This window comes from Festucalex cinctus, chromosome 2, assembly GCF_051991245.1.
Source record: "Festucalex cinctus isolate MCC-2025b chromosome 2, RoL_Fcin_1.0, whole genome shotgun sequence".
Taxonomy (NCBI): Eukaryota; Metazoa; Chordata; class Actinopteri; order Syngnathiformes; family Syngnathidae; genus Festucalex; species Festucalex cinctus.
In genome coordinates, this window is record NC_135412.1 from 21699340 (window position 1) to 21721032 (window position 21693).

At 39.1% G+C, this 21693-nt stretch overlaps 2 protein-coding genes across 2 annotated transcripts in view; one reads left to right on the forward strand and one right to left on the reverse strand.

Moving 5' to 3' along the window:
- btla (B and T lymphocyte associated) overlaps window positions 1-21693 on the reverse strand; it is a 252007-nt gene that overhangs the window by 50483 nt on the left and 179831 nt on the right. The window lies entirely within an intron of this gene.
- LOC144014139 (histone deacetylase 4-like) overlaps window positions 15119-21693 on the forward strand; it is a 43415-nt gene continuing 36840 nt past the window's right edge. The window contains exon 1 of the mRNA XM_077513713.1: window positions 15119-15428. Coding sequence (XP_077369839.1) covers window positions 15314-15428 — 115 coding nt within the window. The 5' untranslated portion in view covers window positions 15119-15313. The remainder of the gene's footprint in view (window positions 15429-21693) is intronic.

A 21693-nucleotide genomic window follows, 5' to 3' on the forward strand; every position in this document is an offset into this window, starting at 1 on the left:
ACTATTACAATACTTGTATCATGGTTGTGATCACTGTTGAGGTTTTGCATTTGTATTTCCATTATGAGTTCAGCTTGCGCCGTATATACAAATCTGATACACTACCGGAAACCCCACCCACACACGCACCACGTTTCCACTGAGGATCAAGTGATACGTGATGCAGAGTATTAACAAAGACGCAAATTGGATTAATTTGAAATAATACTCCACATCAGTTACCTCTGCTTTATTTTTAGACATTGCATAATCAAGCGGCCAACTTCCGACAACCTCTGATATAAGATGATGTTTGGCTTTCCATTAGCGCTGGCGATGTTATTGCACACTTTTTTTTTTCATTTTTTTTTTCTTTTTTTTTTTTTCATCACTGCCGTCCGTGGGGATCTTTGCAACGTTGGCGAGGGCCTGCTGCTGACGTAAACGCCACCATAGACGACATACGTCAATGCTCAGGTGTATTGATGTTCTTGTCTGGCGCGGGAACATAAACAAACATGTATACGTTTCTGTCAGCGACTTCAATGAGCGCGATGTGATTGATACGAGCACAGAAATGCAACAAATCAATGCAGGCATATCAGATTTTCTTTAATATTTGTTACACAGTTCCATTTTGTGATGCAACAATTAATCGATCAATCAACAACTAATCGATAAACAAATTAATTGACAGCTATATTGATAATTGATTTATAGTTTAAAATCATTGGTTAGTTTAAAATTGTCCAAATCTGATTTCAGTTCAGAAAGTTCAGTGCATATTGACGGTTTTACCGTAGTTTTAAAAAGTCAAGATTTCAATAACCACTAATACCCGGTGCAACGGGTGCAGATTTTGGGGTACGATTATAGTCTGAGAAAACCCCCCCCAAAAAACATGGGTTTACGGTTATTCTTATAGGCATAAAAGAATTACATCAGCATTCTTTGAAAACATATTTTTAACAACAATAAATAACTGAAAAAAAATATATATATTTTTTTAAAAGTCGATGCCTTTTAAAACAATTACAGCAGATTAGACATAGACTCGGATGCTCTTAAAATAGGGCATGGGCACTAGGGGTGGGAACCTCTGGGTACCTCACAATAAGATACGATACGATACGCGATACAAGGCTCACAATGATTATCTCACAATATGACGATACAGCGATTATCGATATTTTGCTCAGGTAATAAATCCACAATAATCTATGCTAAAACTAATCATAAAATAATAATAATAATAATAGTAATAATAATAATAATAATAATGAATAATACATAAAATAATAATAATAAAATAAATAAATAGCAATAAATAATAATGACAAATAAATAATAAATAAATAATTCACAATATCATAATAAAAGTATGAATAAATTAAATATAATATAAATACATAATTATAAATATATATAATATGTATTAAAAAGTAATAAATAAATAAAAATAATAATAATAATAATAATAATAAACTAAGCTAATCAGTCTTCTTCCCCTGGAGAGCCGCGCCCATTTTCCCGCCACCCTTATGAGGTGCTCCCCCTAGTGGCCGGCGAAGTAATTGCTCAATAAGTCATGAACAATGGAGCCGTTATAGTGGCTGTATAGTAACTACAAATTTATCGCGGTATCGAATAATGAGCACTATGTATAACAAGTGAACGTATATGTACCCCATTTTTTTCTTTCATCTAAAAAACCCCCCACCTTTTTCTTTCATTTTTCAATTTCTTTCCATTTCAATCATACTTACAGGTGAAATGTTCATCCACAACCTTTAAAATGGTGATTTGTGCAGTTTACCGCTACACATGTAGGCATTTTGCAGCCAAATGTTGAAATACGTTTCTTGGGAGGACCAAGATGGCGGCCCCACGGCTTCAAAAGGCAGCTGGTCTCTGGCAGTGGCGACTCGGGCCGCTTCGCTCGCCACCACCACTTCGGTTCGGCCTCCTCTTTCCCCGCGTACACTCAACCCGGTCCAGGCCGCCTCGGAACCCAGCCGTCGGGTACGCAACTCTCCCCGCGCATTCAAAGCTGAGCCCTGTGTTGTTGTGTGTCCGCTAAATGGACCGTGTGGAAACAGATGGGCTGTTTGTTGTGAGCGGAAATAACCGGTGTCGTTGAACGGCTGCGGTTAGATAATCCTGACGTTTAAAAACCACAGTTCATCGTTAAACTGGTTAATTGCTGCACCCTTAGTCACCGGTAACGAGCTCTTATTTTGTTTTGGTTTTTTTTTTTAGAACATCAAAGCAGGCTATAATATGATTGACTGCTTGCAGAGTTGAGTAAATGAACAAAGTGTCAGTGAGTACTAATTAGCCCCAAGGACAACATGAGAAGCCCATGGGTCTGGTCTAAAAAATAGCTCACCAGTGATAGGACACAACAACTTACTAAGAAGAATTAAAACAGCAGACGAATGTGAACATTTGTTTACTTATTAAAAATTAACATGGCACCCCGTTTTAGAGCTGTAATTTTAATACTGCAATCCTGCAAAATTTGTATTCACGATTATCATACTGACAAACGTTTGTCAAATCGTTATTTGTAGCCGTAGTATGATGAAAGTTTGGTGAGTGAGTATAGTCCTACATTACTCATAGAATATTGTTTATTTGTTTTGTTTAATTAATTTAGGGGTGTGAATTGCCTAGTACCTGACGATTCGATTCGTATCACGATTCACAGGTCACGATTCGATTCGATACCGATTAATCCCGATACGAATTTATAAGTCGATTGTTGCGATTTTTTTCCATTCAAATTTAGAAAATACTAATCAGTAAGCTTGTAGAGTGTAAGATTTATATGAAAATGTATTATTTATTTATCTGAAATTTCAGTCTTATAGAGGTTGTAATCTGTTTCATGTTTGAACAGCATTAAAATAAAATATTAAGGCTTAATGTTCCGTTCATATAACATTCTTCCATGCTCAAGGTGTGAATCCTAAAAAAAAAAAAAAAAAAATAGATTCTGCCGATTATTGAATCGATTCGAGAATCGCGCGATGTAGTATCGCGATATATCGCCGAATCGATTTTTTTTAACACCCCTAATCATTAAAGAATTCCAAATAAACACGAGTAATCAGTTAGTAAACAGTAATCAGACAATATATATATTTTGCAACAGGCTTTAATGCAAAAATAAATTTGCATCTGATTATTCAATCAATTGATGGAATATTTAATTAAATTCTCAAAATTATCAATCACATTCTTGACCAGCTTTGGTGCAAAAATTAAGATTCCTCTCTAGCGATTGTCGAGAGGGATATTTTTCAGTTTCTATTTCTCTCTTTGCGTTGCCATTTTTCATTTAATGACAGCTTTTCATCCTCCTCTCCAAATGCACGCAACGGCTCGTCGCACTGCTTATAAATCCCGGGGGTGAAGGGGTTAAAAGCTCTTGCTGCAATAAAGAGGGCTTATCCCCGTGTCTATTTTTAGAACCACACACACAAGATATGTGGCACGTGCATGCATGGCGAGCAAACAAATCATTATTTTTGGCCTCCTGTGTTGACTCTCCCCGTCACAACTGGGCGATTCTGTTTTTTTTTTTGTTGTTGTTGTTGTTTTTTATTCTTGCCATGTGCCGAGAAGCTAAAAAAAAATAATAAAAAATTCAGCACACATGACACAACATGCCTCTTTTGTGCGGCGACCATATTGTGACGTGAGCGTGAAGGGTAATTTCAAACCTTCTTTTCAGGATCTCGCCGCTGTCCACTTGTGCTGACACGTTTTGATCTTTTTTTTTTAGCGCCGTGCTATAAATTACGAAATTGTGGCAGATTGCAAAATGTTGCACGGCAGCATGCAGACATCATGACACACCCTCCCCCACCCCTGGCTGTGAAGTTCCTTCCACGGGGATGATTCCGTGGTGGCATTCATTTTGTGCACGCATGCTTTGACCCGAACTAGAGCACAGAGGCAATGTTAGCCATGTTTTTAATTGATTTTTGGGCCGGCCTGCGAGCTTGAGCTAATGAAAGGAGCTGTGTGCATCTTTTGTCCGTGTCCCTTTAGTCTCCGAGAAACGGGATGCACTGTGTGCTGCCAATGAGCTGCCCGCTGCAATTAAGGTTTACACTCCAGCCTCAGACCCTTTTTTTTTTATTTCACAGCCTGCAGTGCCCGCCTGGATGTCAACCAGTGGTTCCTTTCTTGGGAAATTATGGAAAAAGAAAGATCCAAATATCGCGCCTCGGTTTACTTGCCCGACTGCCGTTTTCAGAAATTTCCTGCAAACCTCACAGTTATCATAGTGCCTTGAGTAGGGCCTGACCGAATATGCGTTTTTTGAGGCTGATGCTGATACCGATTTTTGGCAGAAAAAAATACCGATTACTGATTAATCTGCCGATTATTTATTAAAAATATATATAATACAAATACTGACAGCTAAGGCTGTTTGAAAGTACTATATACATTAAGATGACTTGACTGTTCCTGTGCGTTTTGGCCTCTTGGGGCAGTGTGGTGACATGCATCCATTGGGCTACACACTTAACGTGAGTACAGAAGAAAGTTGCGATTGAATTCTATTAATATAACTCGTTTTTCACACGTTGCGAAGAATTTCTGCCTTTGTGTAGTGTTATCCGTGGGTATGTGTTCCCACAAGATTTGTGTGTGGATATTCGTTATTTGAAGGAAAAACACTCCCCAAGTTGACACTAACTTCCTGTCTTCCTGTTAGCATATGCTAACTTCCTGCTAGGCTAGCGATGTTTTCGAAACGAAGCATGTTTTGTATTTAAATAAACAGTGGATGTAATTCTTAACGTTGTGTGTTTACTTTTACAGTTAACGCCAACTGTAGTGTCATTAAAAAACTTAAAGGACACTTTGGGACAACAGAATAACCAGAAAATAACATACGCTCACACTTGCTAGTTGCTAATGCTACGAAAGTAAAATGGTGCATTCAGGGCACTTTCACAGCGTCGGAAACTTCGTTTTTTTTTTTCCGATAACGTTTTAAAGGGGAAAATAATCAGCCATTTGGCCCAATTGACCGATTGTTTTGGCTGATGTTTGAAGGTCAATAATCGGCCGATTATAATCGGCGGCCGATTAATCGGTCGGGCCCTAGCCTTGATATGTGAGCTATACCTAGCTTAATAGGTTTTTTCAAGACGCTTTGTCATTCGATCAATGTGTTGCTGTGATTTATGAGGGCAAACTTGAGATACAAGCGCTGTACGGTTAAACTTGCAATAGACAGATTGATATTGTGATTCACAAGGAAGTTCTCCACAATTTCAATCTGGGAATGCCCCGCGATGGTTTGCTCCGGAAAGGCGGGACATTCTGTACAATATTTCGAGCTGATTGGACGATGCAGCGTTGTGCATGTTTGTTTTGACCAATTACGGCGACGGATGAAAATGTCGTCTTCGTTCTTGTCGAAGGGGGGGCAGAAGCACAAACATCTTACCAGCTAAAAATACACAAAGAGCCTCTCGCTGTACACATTCAACATTCAACAAGAACAGAAGTAATTGTAGTGTCCAATCGTCCATGTTCGGTTTGTTTGTTTGGCCCTGCGTATGTGCTTGCTAGTTTCGTCACAGCTCCATGTCCCGCCCCAAACACAATGTCGCTCTGTGATTGGTGGTTCAGATTGATGGAAATTAACGGGCTCGGTACAAGATGTATTCTCGAGAGTTTGTGAACTCACAAATGCCGCGAGAATTAATCTTGCAGAGCAAGGTTACTGTATGGTGGCAGTGAACTCAATTCACTTCACAATAAGCTGGAGTTAGGCCATTTTCCAAACTGCTTCATTCTTCAGAAAAAAAAAAATGCAGTCTTGGTTGACAATTCAACAGCTGTGAACAAGTTAATCCACTCACCAAATACACTAACTTTCTCGCTCTTATTTCCCCAAGTCTTCTGCATTTTTGGCTTGTCCAAGTCGGCATTTTGTTTTGTTTTTTGCTGGTGATACGTTCTGTTGCAGTCAGTAACAGGCAGATGCGGTGGACTCGAGTCACATGATTTTACTTAAGCCATACTTCGGGTAAATAAGAAGCCAATTTTTAAGACTTAATGCTTGCTTGGTTAAAAAAGTTATGACTTGGCTGGTTTGACTTGATATTATTCATGAGATAAGTGCGAAACAGATTTTGATTGACATTGTTCAACTACGTGATGATTTACGTTGTGAATTGCTGGTTAATTGAAGTGAATTAGAGCGTCCTACTGTGGTAGGACTTCATTAGCAAAATGACTTGGGGTTGGATTATCACAGGAATTGACTTGACCAAGGTCATATGACTTGTAAGTATTAGTGCTGTCACTATCAAGTATTATTCAATCGATTGATCGACTAATTGGATTCATTTTCGTTTTGCATTAAAGTGTATTACAAAAGCATTTTCCCCCTGATTACTGTTTATTAAACAATGATTGGTGATTATTTTGTACTTTGTATTCATGTAGTGGTTATATTTGTAAAAAAAAAAGGGGGGGGGGGGGATTGTTGTTATAGTATGTTGTCGGTTTGGCCATTGTTTTCCAAAGTGAAAACATATGTTTGAAAATGTCTTATTTTGATTAAACACAGAAGATAATCAGTCTTCTTTCATCAAGGACTAGGGATTTAACGATAACGTCAATATCGTGATATCGGGATATTAAAACTGCCATAATATCGTCGTCGTCATGTTCACGATATTTAAATGCAACACATCTGTTAAAAAAAGTCAGGTTGATTTCCATTTGTCCAGTTCTAGCACCCTGTCTTGGCTAGTTTTGTAGTGCAATTTAATGTTCATTAGGGATATTTTGGCCCTTCTATGTTTTAAATCCACACTTTTGTCAGATGAGGGGAACGAAATATGTCTGTGTGAAGCAAGTCAATATGTGGAGGAACTCAATGTGTGTGTGCATTAGCAACATAATAATAATACTAATAATAATAATAATAATATAACATTGATGTTATGTACAATATTGTGCTTTTTTTTGTTTGCCAACCTCCCCACAATATCGTAATAATTATCGTATTGTGAGCTTCATATCGTAATAATATCATATTGTGACGTTTGGATATCGTTACATCCCTATCAAGGACTACAGAAATCGTTCCCCGACTGATCGATCACCTGATTCACGCCAGAGCTAGTTATCCCTGACTGAGACGGTCATCTCTTGTAGCGTAAATGTGACCGCTGCGTACAGATGCGGGTTTTAGGGCAAAGTCCATCTGGGGCTAAACCGAGTAAGGGACAGTGTAGTGGCAAAGGAGAGCTTCAGTGTGAACTTGCTCTGATCCATGCAGAGAACAGCGTGCCAAATGGCAAAGCTGCCAATTCTCTAACGAGTGCCAATTTGGTCCGCATGGTGCCGAGCACAGGCCCAAACTTGTGGAGGTCAGGCCCTCATGACGCCCCTTATGGAGTCTGATTCTGACTAGTGGGCGACTGGAGGGCAATTCTTTTGGGCTCTTATAGTCTTCCATTGCTTTGTATTCTTTGAACATTGCATCATTGTAGAGGAGCGAACTACACAAGCATCTTCTGACTAGCCAGGAATCAGCCAGAAAGGAAGAGTTGAGGGTAATGGTCCATGCAAAAATCATTCCTTAATCCCGGGTTGTCTTTGCTAATTGCACAACATTGATTTACAATCAATATTGCTTTGTGACTGTTTATATTGATACTCTAACTGTGATTGACTTGAAGTTACACTGGGATGATTATGAATTCCCTTTATTTTTCAAACAATGTACTAACTAGGTGTATCAGAAAAGTCCCAGGAGGAGTGTTCCAAAAGCTCGATTTCAAATTCAAACTACATATTTTTTTTTTCCCTTCTACGCAATCCCCCTGGAGTGGAATGCATGTTGACAGGGCTTCTTCCGGGATTCCGTGCAGCTCAGTCGTCACGGCCATCTTGATGTTATTTTCGTCTTCAAAATGAGTTTGCTTGATGACCCCTTTGAGTTTGTTACATAAGAACTAAATACACAAAAACATTTAGAGCAAGAATATGTTGTATGTGCCAGCACGAGTAAAAACACAGATTAATGTTGCATTTGTAGAAAAATAAATGAAATAATTTGTCAATGTAAGTGGTAGCATTATGTGGGGGACATTTTTGGCTGCAGACTTAAAGGTAAAAGGTCAATCTAAAACCATTTTAATTTCAGGGAACTTTACATTTTCAGTTAACAGAGATGCTGCTGACCCTGGGATCCTTTTCAACCTTTTGTTTTTGTTCAACATTATAACAAAGAAATGTGAAAGTTTAAGATTTCAGATATTTTTAAATCTTGGAAAAAAAATGTTTACTGTAGAAAACTAACTTAACTTTTTAAGACGTACTGATAACCTTGGCAGCTCCCTGAACATTTTGTTAGAGGATGTCTATTGTAAGATAAGATAAAAGTAAATAAAAAAAAATTGTATTTTAATTTTTTTTGATACCAATACATATAATAAACGAAATTATATATATAATTAACATTTATTTATTTATTTTTTAATTAATGCGGACTTCCATTTCCACGGGTAGATTTTGGAACGTAACACCCGCGATAAAAAAGGGAAAACTGTATATATTGTCTACGACTTTAAGAGAGAGAGAAAAAAAAAATAATCTTGCCATTTGTTTTTTAAAGGAACACAATACTTATGAAAAACTAACCAGCTATTCTGTGAAATGGTTAATTTCAAATCTTCCCAGAAAAAAATGCCAATTTATGTTGAGCAATTATGATTTTAGAGCACTTTTTATGAATATTTTTGCGTTAAGTACTGTATCGGGCATTTTGGACAGTCACGTGATCATTGTGACGCATCGCTTGCGTGAAATACTCATTGAATTACATGGAATGAATGACAACAATTAGTGTTGTTCCGATACCGTTTTTTGGCCCCCGATACCGATTACGATACCCAGCTTTACAGTATCGATGCTGATACCATACCGATACCTAATTTTTTTTTTTTTCTCAACATGAAAAAGCTGTCCTGCCATTGTTTAAGAGCATTCAAGGGCCAATAGGATATCTTAAATCGGCATGCAGTGAGCATGTCACATATCAGTGAATGTTGTGCATGAGCAAGATACAAGATGCTGCATCCAAATTCCTATATTAGTGTTGGAATGAATGGTATCTGCATGTTACTTGTTAGTAGTCACTGATACATATTATTATTATTATTATTATTATTATTATTATTATTATTATTATTATTATTAACTCAATCTCTGGTGCAATAACCTTATTTATTGATTGATTGAATTATTTTTTATTTTATTGTCTGTTCTCATTGTTGCTGGACATGTAAATTTCCCAGAGGGAGCCATCCCAAAGGGATCAATAAAGTCAAGTCTAAATCTACGTCTTAAGTCTAAGACACTCATGAGGAATGACCGCGTCCCATAGCGGACATCAAAGGAGGAATTACACCTTACACTAAAGAAGCACTTCTTCAAAAACAGTACAGCCTAGAGGTGTGCAAAATTTCCGATTCTTAGATTATTCACGATTCGGCCGTGGAACAATCGAGAATGATTCACAAAAGTCCAAATTCCGATTATATAAATATGCCAAGGGAACCGAAACTAAAAGTGGACCGGAGCGAAAAGTACGCGGAACTGAAACGCAGTAGCGCGCGCGGTCTTCGGGACGCTTAATGGGACGGACCGAGAGTACACATCCACAACTCACGCCTCGAGATTCAAAACAACAACAAGCATGGCTGAGCTGACCAACCCACCTCTTCGTGAGATCAGACCTGCTCCGAAAAGGCAAACAACTTCAGGCGGAAGTATCAGCTAGCTGGCTGCAGTGCGTCGGTTAGCGTTCGACAGGGCGCCGCGCAGTGATACGAACGAACGAACAGAAAAGTAGTGGCTGGCGGTAATGGCGTCTGACTTTATTCAGAAAAGAGTATTGTGGTGGAAATGTATCACGCTTTTGAAAACAAATAGTTTTTAGAAGAAAAACGCTTTATTTCCGAGACCCCAGCCAGCTTGCTGGACTATTTTCTTTTTTATTTTCTTCTCGTCCAACGTCGAACCGAACGCTGTCAGAAAGAAGTCAGTGCTGATCGCACACACGGGAGGTGAGGATCAAATTGAGATTCATGTTAAAAAAGCCGAACGATCCCATTAATGTTTACACGTTCATGTTTACACAAGTTAAAAAGCAGAAAAGCACTTGAGGGTTTTTTTTTTTTTGTACCTCTGAGAAACTTTAATGTTTACATGTTCATCTTTACACAACTTAAAAAGCAGGAAAGCACTTTTTTTTTTTTTTTGGCATTTGTATTGAAGTAGTAGTTCACATTGTCTTTCATTTATACCTCAATGCACTTTTGAGTGGATAAAAATAATATATTTTTGCTCAATGCTATGTTTTATTCTGTTGAAGACTGAATATACTTAAAAGCTGTTGTTACAGAATGAGGACTTGAGTATTTTATTTACTGTTTTGAACTGTTAACTTGATACTGAAATAGTAGTTTATGTAGGCCTGAGGACTTTTGTACTATTTTTGTAACTAATGTACGAAACATTAAAAGCACAAAAATACATTGTTTTTTTTCTGCTGCCTGGGGGGGAAATCAATAATCGTTTTATAATCGAATCGTAGCCTCTGAATCGTAATCGCAATCGAATCGTGAGGTGCCCCAAGATTCCCACCTCTAGTACAGCCACTGAGGACACTCCAAATATTTGTTTCCAACTGAAAGCCGGATAAATCTGGCAGATCCAGCCGCCGGTAAACATTCGGGTGACTCGGGTGCTGGAGCCTATCCCAGCTGGCATGGGGGGGGGGGATCGATATATCATACATGGTTTTATGTATCGATACTGTAAAGGCGTATCGATATGATATCGATAATATCGATATTTTGAACCCAGCCCTACCCATGACGTCAGCAAATTCCCATTGAAATGAGCAAAGACGGCTTCCGGTTACGCGCGGGATACATCATCACGTTCACGTGACCAGGAACATGGCGTCCTTCACGGTGCGTTCGAATTCGGATACTTATCCATCCATCCATTTTCTTGACCGCTTATTCCTCACAAGGGTCGCGGGGGCTGCTGGCGCCTATCTCAGCTGGCTCTGGGCAGTAGGCGGGGGACACCCTGGACTGGTTGCCAACCAATCACAGGGCACACAGAGACGAACAACCATCCACACTCACAAGCACACCTAGGGACAATTCGGAGCGCCCAATTAACCTGCCATGCATGTCTTTAGAATGTGGGAGGAGACCGGAGTACCCGGAGAAGATCCACGCAAGCACGGGGAGAACATGCAAACTCCACCCAGGAAGGTCCGAGCCTGGACTCGAACCGGAGACCTCAGAACTGGGAAGCGGACGTGCTAACCACTCGACTACCGTGCCGCCTTTCGGATACTTAATCAGTTTAAAATAAAATTCAGGGAATAAGATGCCAGAGATATTTGAAAAAAAAAAAAACATATCGGTCTATCTCGTTCCCAGAGGGAAGTGATCCTCAAGGATTGATGGAATGTTTCATTTACTTGCATCGGTCCTGTCAGGTTCACCTTGCTCGCAGTGGAGTCAACGCGGACAACTGCCAGCGCGGCGGCGCAGTGAATTCAATGACACGGGGGGTTGGGGGGAGTGGGGGGCTCTCCATGCCGGAGCGGAGCGGCATTCAGCAATGCGGCAGACAAAGTGACCCAGCATCTCCCGCAACCTCCGTTTACGGCACCGTCCATCACACGCTCGCCCCTTGACGAGCATGAGCCGCATTCGCTCGAGTTGACTGACTGTGTGCCCGAGGCGAGCCCAGGCTATTTATAGCTCCCCCGTCCGTCTCTTTGTATGCTCTCCCGTTGGGGATGTGAGTGGAGGATGAGGAGAAAGGGGAGTGCGGCATAAGGTTTCATTGGAGATGATTGAGCCCTGTTGCAGAGGGCGCTTGCGGTTTTACGGACACCTGTGCTCCGCATTTGAATCTCAGGTATCAACTGTGCGGTTCGGACGAACGAGAAGTCATGTTTTGTCAGACTTACCGCAAGCGAGACACCTGACCACCCCGCCCTCCCTCATTTTCCTTCATTAGCGTCCGAGATGTAAATCCGCGCTCGGTAATTTGTGCGAAAGTGGCTTCAGATTTCTGACCAAGCCACAGGTGTCACAGAATGTAGTCATTTGGATTGCAAACTCCGGTAGCGTGCGAGTGATTTGAATACGCTCATCACAAGATATCCTCAAAGGGGATTGGTTTGTTTTTGATAGGCGAAGCGAGACCGTCGTGACTACCTTGTTTTGTTTCTTCACATTACCCCCGCGGCTGCAAACTCCAACCGTTAGGGGTGGGAATCTTTGACTGTCTCTATTCGATTTGATTCTGATTTTTGATTTTGGATTGAAAACGCGTTTCGATACAAAGTGATTTGATTGACAATCGTTTCCGCTTGATCGACTCCAATCTGCTTTGCAAGAAGATGACACATGGAGACATTAGTGTAAAATATCCTATCTTGAAGGGGTGTGAATTGCCTAGTACATGGTGATTCGAGCTGTATCACGATTCATAGGTGATAATTCGATTTGATACCGATATGTACCGAAATACGTTTTTTAATACTTTGACCTGCACTCCCCAAAACGTATTTATACATTTTTTTTTTATGTTTTTTTTTTATTTTTTATGCTAGTGCATAAAGAAGGCTTTGATACGGCTTCTGACAGGAAGAGGTCACTTAAAGCAATGGTAGTTATTTCAAAAAATGGCCTGCAGGTGGCCGTAGAGTATGAGGTCAGCCAGGGCCATGTTGCAGCAAGCTATTTTTGCCAGTGTTTTCAACAGGTTTGTGAATAATGATGAAACTTAGCTATATTTTAATGTTAATTGCTGCAAAACGGAAACAGACACAATTGTGCTTTTTTTTCCTGATGATAGAACAGACTCTGATCTTCCTTTTCATAGGTTACATTTTTTTTAATAACAATAGAACAGAATATTCTGTGGACATTTTGCAAAATCAGTCACAGCCGGGAGCGAACGGGGTTGTCTCGGTGAAAATGGCTGGGAGTGAATGAGTTAAAGTGTGAACCTTAACCCTAAGTCAGACATTTTGTTGAATATTTCCATTAAAAATTGATGTTTAAACATTGATTTGGCCTCAGATTGAATCGATGCGAGAATTGCACGCTGTAATATCGTGATATATCGCCGATATCGAATTTTTTATTTTTTATTTTTCCCCCACACCCCTACTATCCTGACTCCGGTCGTCATGGGGATTGGCGCGTCTGAACTTGGGCGCCGCGCAAGACAAATCAGTGCAGGATGCGTCCTGGAGCTTGGCTGCTAATTAAGCGTATGTGCCAGCTTGGTCCAGAGAGAGTTCCCGAAATAGCGAGACGCTCGCCTGTTTTCCTCTCTTTCAGTCGTCCAAGGGGATTTTACATGGGTCTCATCTCCCATGCAGAGAATAATTGCATGTTTTTGCCTCAGATGTCTCCTTGTGGATCAGGTGATTAAAGCTAAAAATCCGAGCATTAAATATGATATCTATAAACACAGTCCAGTGTGTGTTGGTGTCAAATAGTGTTAATTTTGTTAACGAAAAATTAAATAAAATATTTTCGTCAACACACATTCTTCACTGAAGGAAAACTAGACTAGACTAAAACGCTCATTAATAAACAATAACTGGTACTAAATCGGTATGCGTTTTCGTCAACTAATAAAGACGGGACAAAAATTTAGCTGACTTAATAAAGAGTGGACTAATATCTATAGACATTTTAGTTCACGAACAAAGGCGAGACTGAAATTCTGATTTTGTAAAATCCTGTCTCTGCTAATCTGTCACACACAGTGACAGATGCACCACCTGTCAAATCTGCAGCTAGCAAGTGCAACGTAACATTAATGCAACAGCTATAGGCTAATGTTCAAGCAATGTTAATCTGACCGATAACTAATGCTTAGCTAATTTATTAGCTTGTAGGCTTGTAGCATGGAGTCATAATAGCCACTTGTTGAGATACTGTAATTGTGTATGAAATTCTTTTGAATTAAAAAAAAAAAAAATGAAAGAAAATTTTATGTGAAGTAGTTTTAGATTAGGTGGAAAAGTTCAATATTATCTGCTGACTAAAACAAGACTAAAATGTTGAGTTTCTGTTGACTAAAATGAGACGAATAAAATTATCTTATCTTAAAGTTATCTTGGACTAAAATACAGACTGAAATGTTTGACCTATAGTCACCTAAAAGGTGATTAATAAAAATGGAATGAGGTTAACTTATATGATAAAACTAACAAGTGTGATTGAAAAATGGCTATGGAGGACAAAAACTGCCAATATATATATGGAAATAAAAAGCATATAAAAAATAGAATTTTATATATATATATATATATATATGTATATGTATGTGTGTGTATTTTGATCTTTTTATTTCCATTTGTTTTATTTTTTTAATATAATTTTCGAAATATATTTTTTTATTTTCACTTTTAGTCATTTATTTATTTATTTATTTATTTATTCATTTAGTCATTTATTTATTTTGAATTTTGGCAGTTTTGGTCCCCCATAAATGGCTGATAAAACCAACACTCGTGTCAAAGCTTGTGTACTGTTCATTTTCCTCTCCCCTTTTTTTGCACCCCTTTGCTGTTTTGCCTCCTCGCCTCATCCTCCCCTCCTCTTACCTCTTGTCTTCCCCTACACCTCCTCCTCATTCGCCTCCATCGCTCTCTGTCACTCTGCTTTTTATAGCCATTTCTTCCCAGGGCTCGGCAGCTACAAAAGCCTTTTCATGTTGCCACTATAATTACAGCCTTCACACACATACACAAACCGGTATATACAAACAGACACACACCAGGAGCGCACCAAAGCAGTGTGTGTGTGTGTGCATGTGGGGGGGTGTGTGTCTTTGTGTTTGCATGCGTGTGCTATACACAAAAGGGTGAGCTATTTTTACCTCCAACGCGCCCCCCTAACAAACCCCCACCCACCCGCCATCCCTCTTTTGCTGCTGCCAGCCACGTTTGCTATGCTGAGCACAGGCAGTATCAGTGGAGCCCCAACATCCCCCCCCCCTCCACCCACCCATTCGCACGCCGAACTCACGGCGATGCGGGCTGCTCTCGCCTTCACCATCCCTCTCACATGCGAGTGTGTTTGAAAATTGTTCAAGTCACAGCCAGATGCTGTTGCAGTCGTCGCAGCAGCAGCAGCAGGAGAACACGTCAAGCGGATCGCTTGAAGCCCGCTCGCTCGTACCGAAGCGCCTGCCTGATTAGCGGGGTCGTTGCTGCAAGCACGTCCCGATGTTGCGGACCATATTTGAAGCGGACTGTTCTCTCTCTCCCACAGAGGGGATCCTGGGGAAGGAGCAGCCGCTGGAGTTTCTCAAGACGTCGCCGCTCAACCACATCCCAACAGGTTGGACACCCCCCCGTGCTTGCTTGTTTTGTGCGTGAGCGCATGTGTGGTTGTACTACAAACCACATCCTGTGCACCTTTTGCACTTAATCAGTTCATCTGTATTTCATTTTTGCATTAAAACTGAATTTAGTGGACTTTAGTTTGAAAACATCTCAACTGAGAATTTGTACTGTTGTTTCTTTTTTTTTTTTTTGAATGGAGGGATGTAGTGCAGGAGCACTGTTTTTTTGGAGTGCTGTGAAATTGCTCTTGGGTTTTTTAGAAAAGGAAAGGTGTCTAAAAATAGCAAAGCAAACGCGTGTGCATCATCTCACTGTCTTCTACTGCTGCTGCTGCACAGCGAGGACAGTTGTTCTTTTCTGTTTATTTTGTTATCTCAAAATCTCGGACTTGAAAACATCATCATCACCGAAGACCGATTATCAGCATTTTGGCGAATATCGGCATCGGCTTTTTGAGGACTCATACGTCCGATAATAGAGCAATAAAAAACTGTAAATATCAGGGAACTATTTATTAAAAATTTCAGTTAACTTTAAAAGAGATGCTGCTGACTTTGAGAATTCTCTTTCTCACACAAAATTTAACATTTTAAATATTTTTAAATTTTGGAAAATTTTATTTACTGTGGAATACAATAGGGAGTACTTGTTTAGTACTAGTTTAAGTTTTTATTTAACCTTTTTTAAGACATGCTAAATGGCTAATGACCCTGGACAGTCGCTGAACTTTTTTTTTTTTTTTTTTTTTAAGATGATTGAGTAAGATTTAAAAAAAAAAATCAAATATTTCATTGTTCAATGAATGCTTAAAAAAATCTCAACAAAGGTAAGATTTAAAAAATATATATATATATATTTATTTAAATTTATTTATTCTAATTTTTTTTAAGGGCGGCACTGTGTTTGAGTGGTTAGCAAGTCTGCCTCCCAGTACTGAGGACGCAGGTTCGAGTCCCGTCTCCGGCCTTCCTGGGTGGAGTTTGCATGTTCTCCCCGTGCCCGCGTGGGTCTTCTCCGGGTACTCCGGTCTCCTCCCACATTCCAAAGACATGCATGGCAGGTTAATTTGGCTCTCCAAATTGTCCCTAGGTGTGATTGTGAGTGTGAATGGTTGTTTGTCTCTGTGTGCCCTGTGATTGGCTGGCGACCAGTTCAGGGTGTACCCCACCTACTGCCCGAAGCCAGCTGGGATAGGCTCCAGCTCCCCCCGCGACCCTTGTGAGGAGTAAGCGGTCAAGAAAATGGATGGCTGGATAGATTTGTTTTTTAAAATTTTGACGCCAATAGTTTTCCTTTTAGTGAAAATGAATATCAACTCCAAATATGGGTTATCGGCCTCCCTGACTGCTAATAATCGGTATTGACTCTCTTTTGGGACATAACACTAACTTCCTCACATGGGGCTGTCGAGTGCACTACTAGTTTCCTACTTTTTATCTTTCTGCAGCTGATCGTCAAGCAGTCAGAGGTCAGTTAGCTTGTTAGTTTGGAAGAAGTTTCATCTCCAGCTTGTCCCAAACCTCACGGAGGCTTTTCATTCGCCTTGCAATGCTGTCAGGGGTGCTTTCTTTCTCCCTGCTGCCAGTTAAGCTGATTAAATATTGAGACTCACTGGAATCACCTCTTTAAAAATTCTCGTCATCTGTTGTCTTGGATGGAAAGCTGCGCTTGGCTATGCTGCTTGTGTCTTCGACCCGCTCCTGTCCCTCGAAGTCAAATATAGTTTCCTTGCTGATGCAAATTGAGGGTTTCGCACGAGTCAATCAATCTTTTGTTGTTTTGAATCACAAAGTAGGGAGAGCTGAAGCAACAAGGTAAGCAAACACAAGTTTGGTTTGACATAATTTCATGTGATTTTTGTGCTAACTAATAATCGGACCTCTCGGCCATTGCTTTAAATCCATTTGTGTGCTTTATGGAGGTATACATGGTTGTATGGAGAGGGTGGTGCTAGCTTTTGGCAGAAGGCTTCATCTTGACATGGCCTTTGAAAGGGTGTCATGATTACAATCAAACTGCTGCTTGCTTGGGACTCAGCTGAGTTTAAGCCATCTTCAAGACTTGTTTATGGTTTACTGATAAGCAGTGTTAAAAATGTCAATTTCTTGTTATTACTATTTTAAATGTAATTGAGTTAAACATTTGAATCTCACTAGATCGATTAAAGTAGACTTGTTTCTGTTTATTTTATTTTTGTTTAACATATCGCCCACCCCTACTTGTATGTTAATAATTTTGGTGAATAATACAATTTGATGCCATTTCACCAACAATGCTTGCCGAACCCACCCTCAGAGGCCAATCAGCAAGCTGCACTGTCACTATTATACTCCATAAAACGCAACACTGTTACTTTTTTCCTTCTAAACTCCCTTGCTGTTAAATACAACATATCTCCTCACCACCAGTGGCGCAAAAAGGGGGTATGCAGGATATATGCGCCGCATAGGGGCGCTGCGCCAGAGGGGGGCACCAAAGCGATGGGAGTACAATTATTTGGATCACGTGTAATGATCAAATAACAAAGGCGCTCCTCTGCTCCGTGACTGTCGCCTCCTCTTCTCTCGTTTTTTTTTTTTTTTTTTTACTTGATTTAGTTTAATTGATTTTCAGGGCAGCTCTGTTAGTTTTTATGAGTTTTATTTATTTCAAAAATGCTTAGTTTGAGTATTTTTTTATGATAGTGATTTATTTAATTATTTTAATAAAAAAAGAATTTAAAAAAATTAAATATAGTTTGAGTTGTTTTTGATGATTGTGACTTAATTAATTTAATACAAAAAAAATGTAAAAATTAAAAAAATAAATAAATAATTGAATTAATTGATTTATTTAAATGATTTAATAAACATCATGGTAAAATGAAAAAAAGTACTGCATTTCTTACCTAATTGGTGTGTTTCATCTGAGTTAAATGAAAAAGCAAGCGAGGCGAAGCCATTGGAGCCAAAAGTCAAGCACTCAAAATTGTCGCCTAAGAAGCGACGTCATCTGAAGGTGCTTTTCTATTGGCTGCTGATACAAGACATCACTTGTGTGCAACACTTTCAAATGTTCTTATTCTGCTTACTATAGAAATGAATATACCAAATATCACAATTAAAACAATCCCAAAGGCTCATGTATTAAATTATCAAAGATGAAAACGAAGAACATTTTCACTATACAGTAATTAGTTTTGTAAACATAAAATATAGTTTATTATTTATTTATTTATTTTGTTAATGAAAATGTTTTTTGATTTTTTTTTTGAGTTATTTTGTTAGTTTTTGTTAACTAAAATAACCGTGGTGCAAAGACACAACAACAGAGTACAAACTGTTCTTCAAATCTCATAATTTCATATTTCCACTACAGACAATGCGTTGTGCACTGGGTGCTGCTGCTGCTATTTGTTACTGTATATATCTTTTTTGTGTTTTTTAATTAAAGAGACAGTGTGTAGAATTTAGTGACATCAAGTGGTGAACTAATAGAATGCAACAACCTAAAGATTGTGACGACCTATGTAATATAACTAGTGATTACCTTAAAAAAAATTATAAAAAAAAAATAATAATCTTGTTGATGCAATAGAACAATAAATGAACATTGGAAAATCAAAAATCACTCAATTTCCCTTTAAGCTGATCACCTGCTGTAATATTACTGGCATCGTGTCAAAACCTCATAAAGTAAATGGTTGGCATTTTTTGGAGGGGGTGGGGGTCTTTCATGTGTCTGCATACCCCTCAGAAAGTAGGTAGTTGCGCCCCTGCTCACCACCATCAGGATTGGTGAAAGGAAAAATGTCTGCCACATTTGACTAAACAGATCCGCTAGGCCCAGCATGGCATCATTTACGCCTAATGAGTGTGAAGCTGCAGTGGTCAGACAGTAGGCTGATTTACTCAGATCCTAAATAGCGGGCGCTAAATAGCGTCTTCACTTGAACAGATTGTGCAAGGGCTGTAAAATAAACTGTATGAGACATGCGTTGAAATCTTCCTAGCAAATTAGATTAGCAGAACATTTTTCAGGACCAGGGCATGACCCCACTGCAAATAACAAAAACTTGTCAAACTCAAATGTTGATACTGCTTATAATAGCTTCTTTTTTTTTTTCCTCATGAGTGGAAGGCGGATGGGTTGGGCGCAAAGAAGCAGACAATCTGGTCAGAGATCAAGACTAAGCGGGATGCGTTTTTAAAAAAAAAAAAAAAAAAAAAAAAAAAGGAGAATTTTCAAATGCTGAATCATGAACATTCAAGGGTCCACTGAATATAAAGTATCACACTTCAGACAAACAATGAATTCTCCTGGAACAGGTGAGTTGTTTGTATCCACTAGCACACTTTATTCAGCAATTTTAAACGAGGAGGACAATGACGCCGTTTGTCAACTCTGTGGTCGTATCGCATATTTAACTCATTCACTCGCCACCATTTTCACAGAAGCAATCCCCTTCACTTCCAGCTCTTTTACTGGATTTTGACTGCTATTGCATGGCCCGCAGAATACTGTGTTGTGTTGCTTATAAAAACATGGAACCTACCAAAAGAAAGATTAGAGTCTCTTCTTTCATCAGGAAAACAAAAATATTTCTATCTGTTTCCATTTTGCAGAAATTAGCATCAATGAAAAAAAGTTTCCTCAATATTCTCATTCCTGGTGAAAACACTGACAAAAAGCGCTTGTTGCAACATGGGCCTGGCTGGTCTCTTATACTCTCCTGCCATCTGCTGGCCGTTTGTGTAATAACTACCATTTCTTCAACTTCTTTGCATTGAGAGGCTGCATCAAAGCCTTCTGTAATCTCTAGCATAGAAAAACAAACATATAAATATGTCTTTGGGAGACTTAAAACATTTAAAATAGAACGAATTCATATGTTTTTGGGAGCAAATGAGTTAAGAGGCTTGGACACTATAGAAAATTTGGGAGGTCACCGTAAGCGCAAAATCAAATTTGAAGTGATAGAATTGGAAGTGTTCGTGGAAGAGGCGAACAACATATTACTAAATAAATCGATTTCTTGGAAGCCAGCAACTATAAATGTCATGTTTTGTTCCATTTAACTCGCTCTCACTTTGTGGCACTTAGCTGTACAGATATGTGCCCGAGTGGCCTTCCAAAAATGTTTTACACAAACTAAAATGCTAAATCCGTCGCCTCATTCTACTAGCACTGCATTGTGTGCTTTCGCTTAAGCTATTAAAAGATGTAAAATCAGCCAGTGCAATTCATCTCGATTTTACATTGCTCGTGCTCATCTGTTTGCATATACTCCTTGCGCAATGCCCAAAATGGACTGTGTTGCATGCAAAAACCCAAAATGATAGCAAGTTAAATAATCAAAGACATGAAAAACTTTTTTTTTTTTAAATTAAAATATACAAGTATTCCAAAAGTACTGGAACTAGAGATGTCAAAACAAGTAATCAATGATCAAATTCATCGACTACTATTTTAATAATCGAGTAATCATTTGGTGCCATTTTTTTTATTTATTTAAAGTTGTCCAAATCCTCTGATTTCAGCATATCAACACTGATATCTCTAGTCCTTCATAAAAGAAGACTATCTTCTGTGTGTAAACAAAATAAGACCTTTCCAAACATCTGTTTTTACTTTGGAAAACAGTGACCGAACCGGTAACAGAACAATAACAACAGCCCCCCCCGCCCCCCCCCCCCCTTTTTTTTAATCACTACACAAATACGAAGTACGAAAACCCCCCACCAATTACTGGTTAATAAACAGTAAACAGGGGGCAAAAAAATGCTTTGCTTTTTTAAAATAAACTTCATTGCAAAATTTTACATGAATCAAAATAGTCGATTAATTGACTGAATAATAAATAGATTAATTGATTCTAAAAATAGTCGATAGTGACAGCACTAATTGGAACAGGAAGATATTTGGGTTTCAGATTAAAAGATAAATATGAGCCAAATGTTCAGAATTCCAACATATTTCATGGTATTTAGTACATCAAGATGTTGAACAACTCGGGACAGAGCACCTTTTGTTTGAACCCTGATTGTATCACTGGCTTCTACGCATTGGAAGTCCTTGGATGTCTTCATGCGGAACCATTTTGTGGCTCTATTTGGGAAATGCGGGTAAAATTCCACGGCAGGAATTTGAGCTTGCGGTATGAAACCAGAGTGGAGGAAAAGGGAGGGGACGATGTTGTTAACATCATGATGATGACTGCGAGCAAGAGGCAGGCTCGGATATATTTGATTGCCCTTGCGAAATGAACGTTGAGTGTTAGA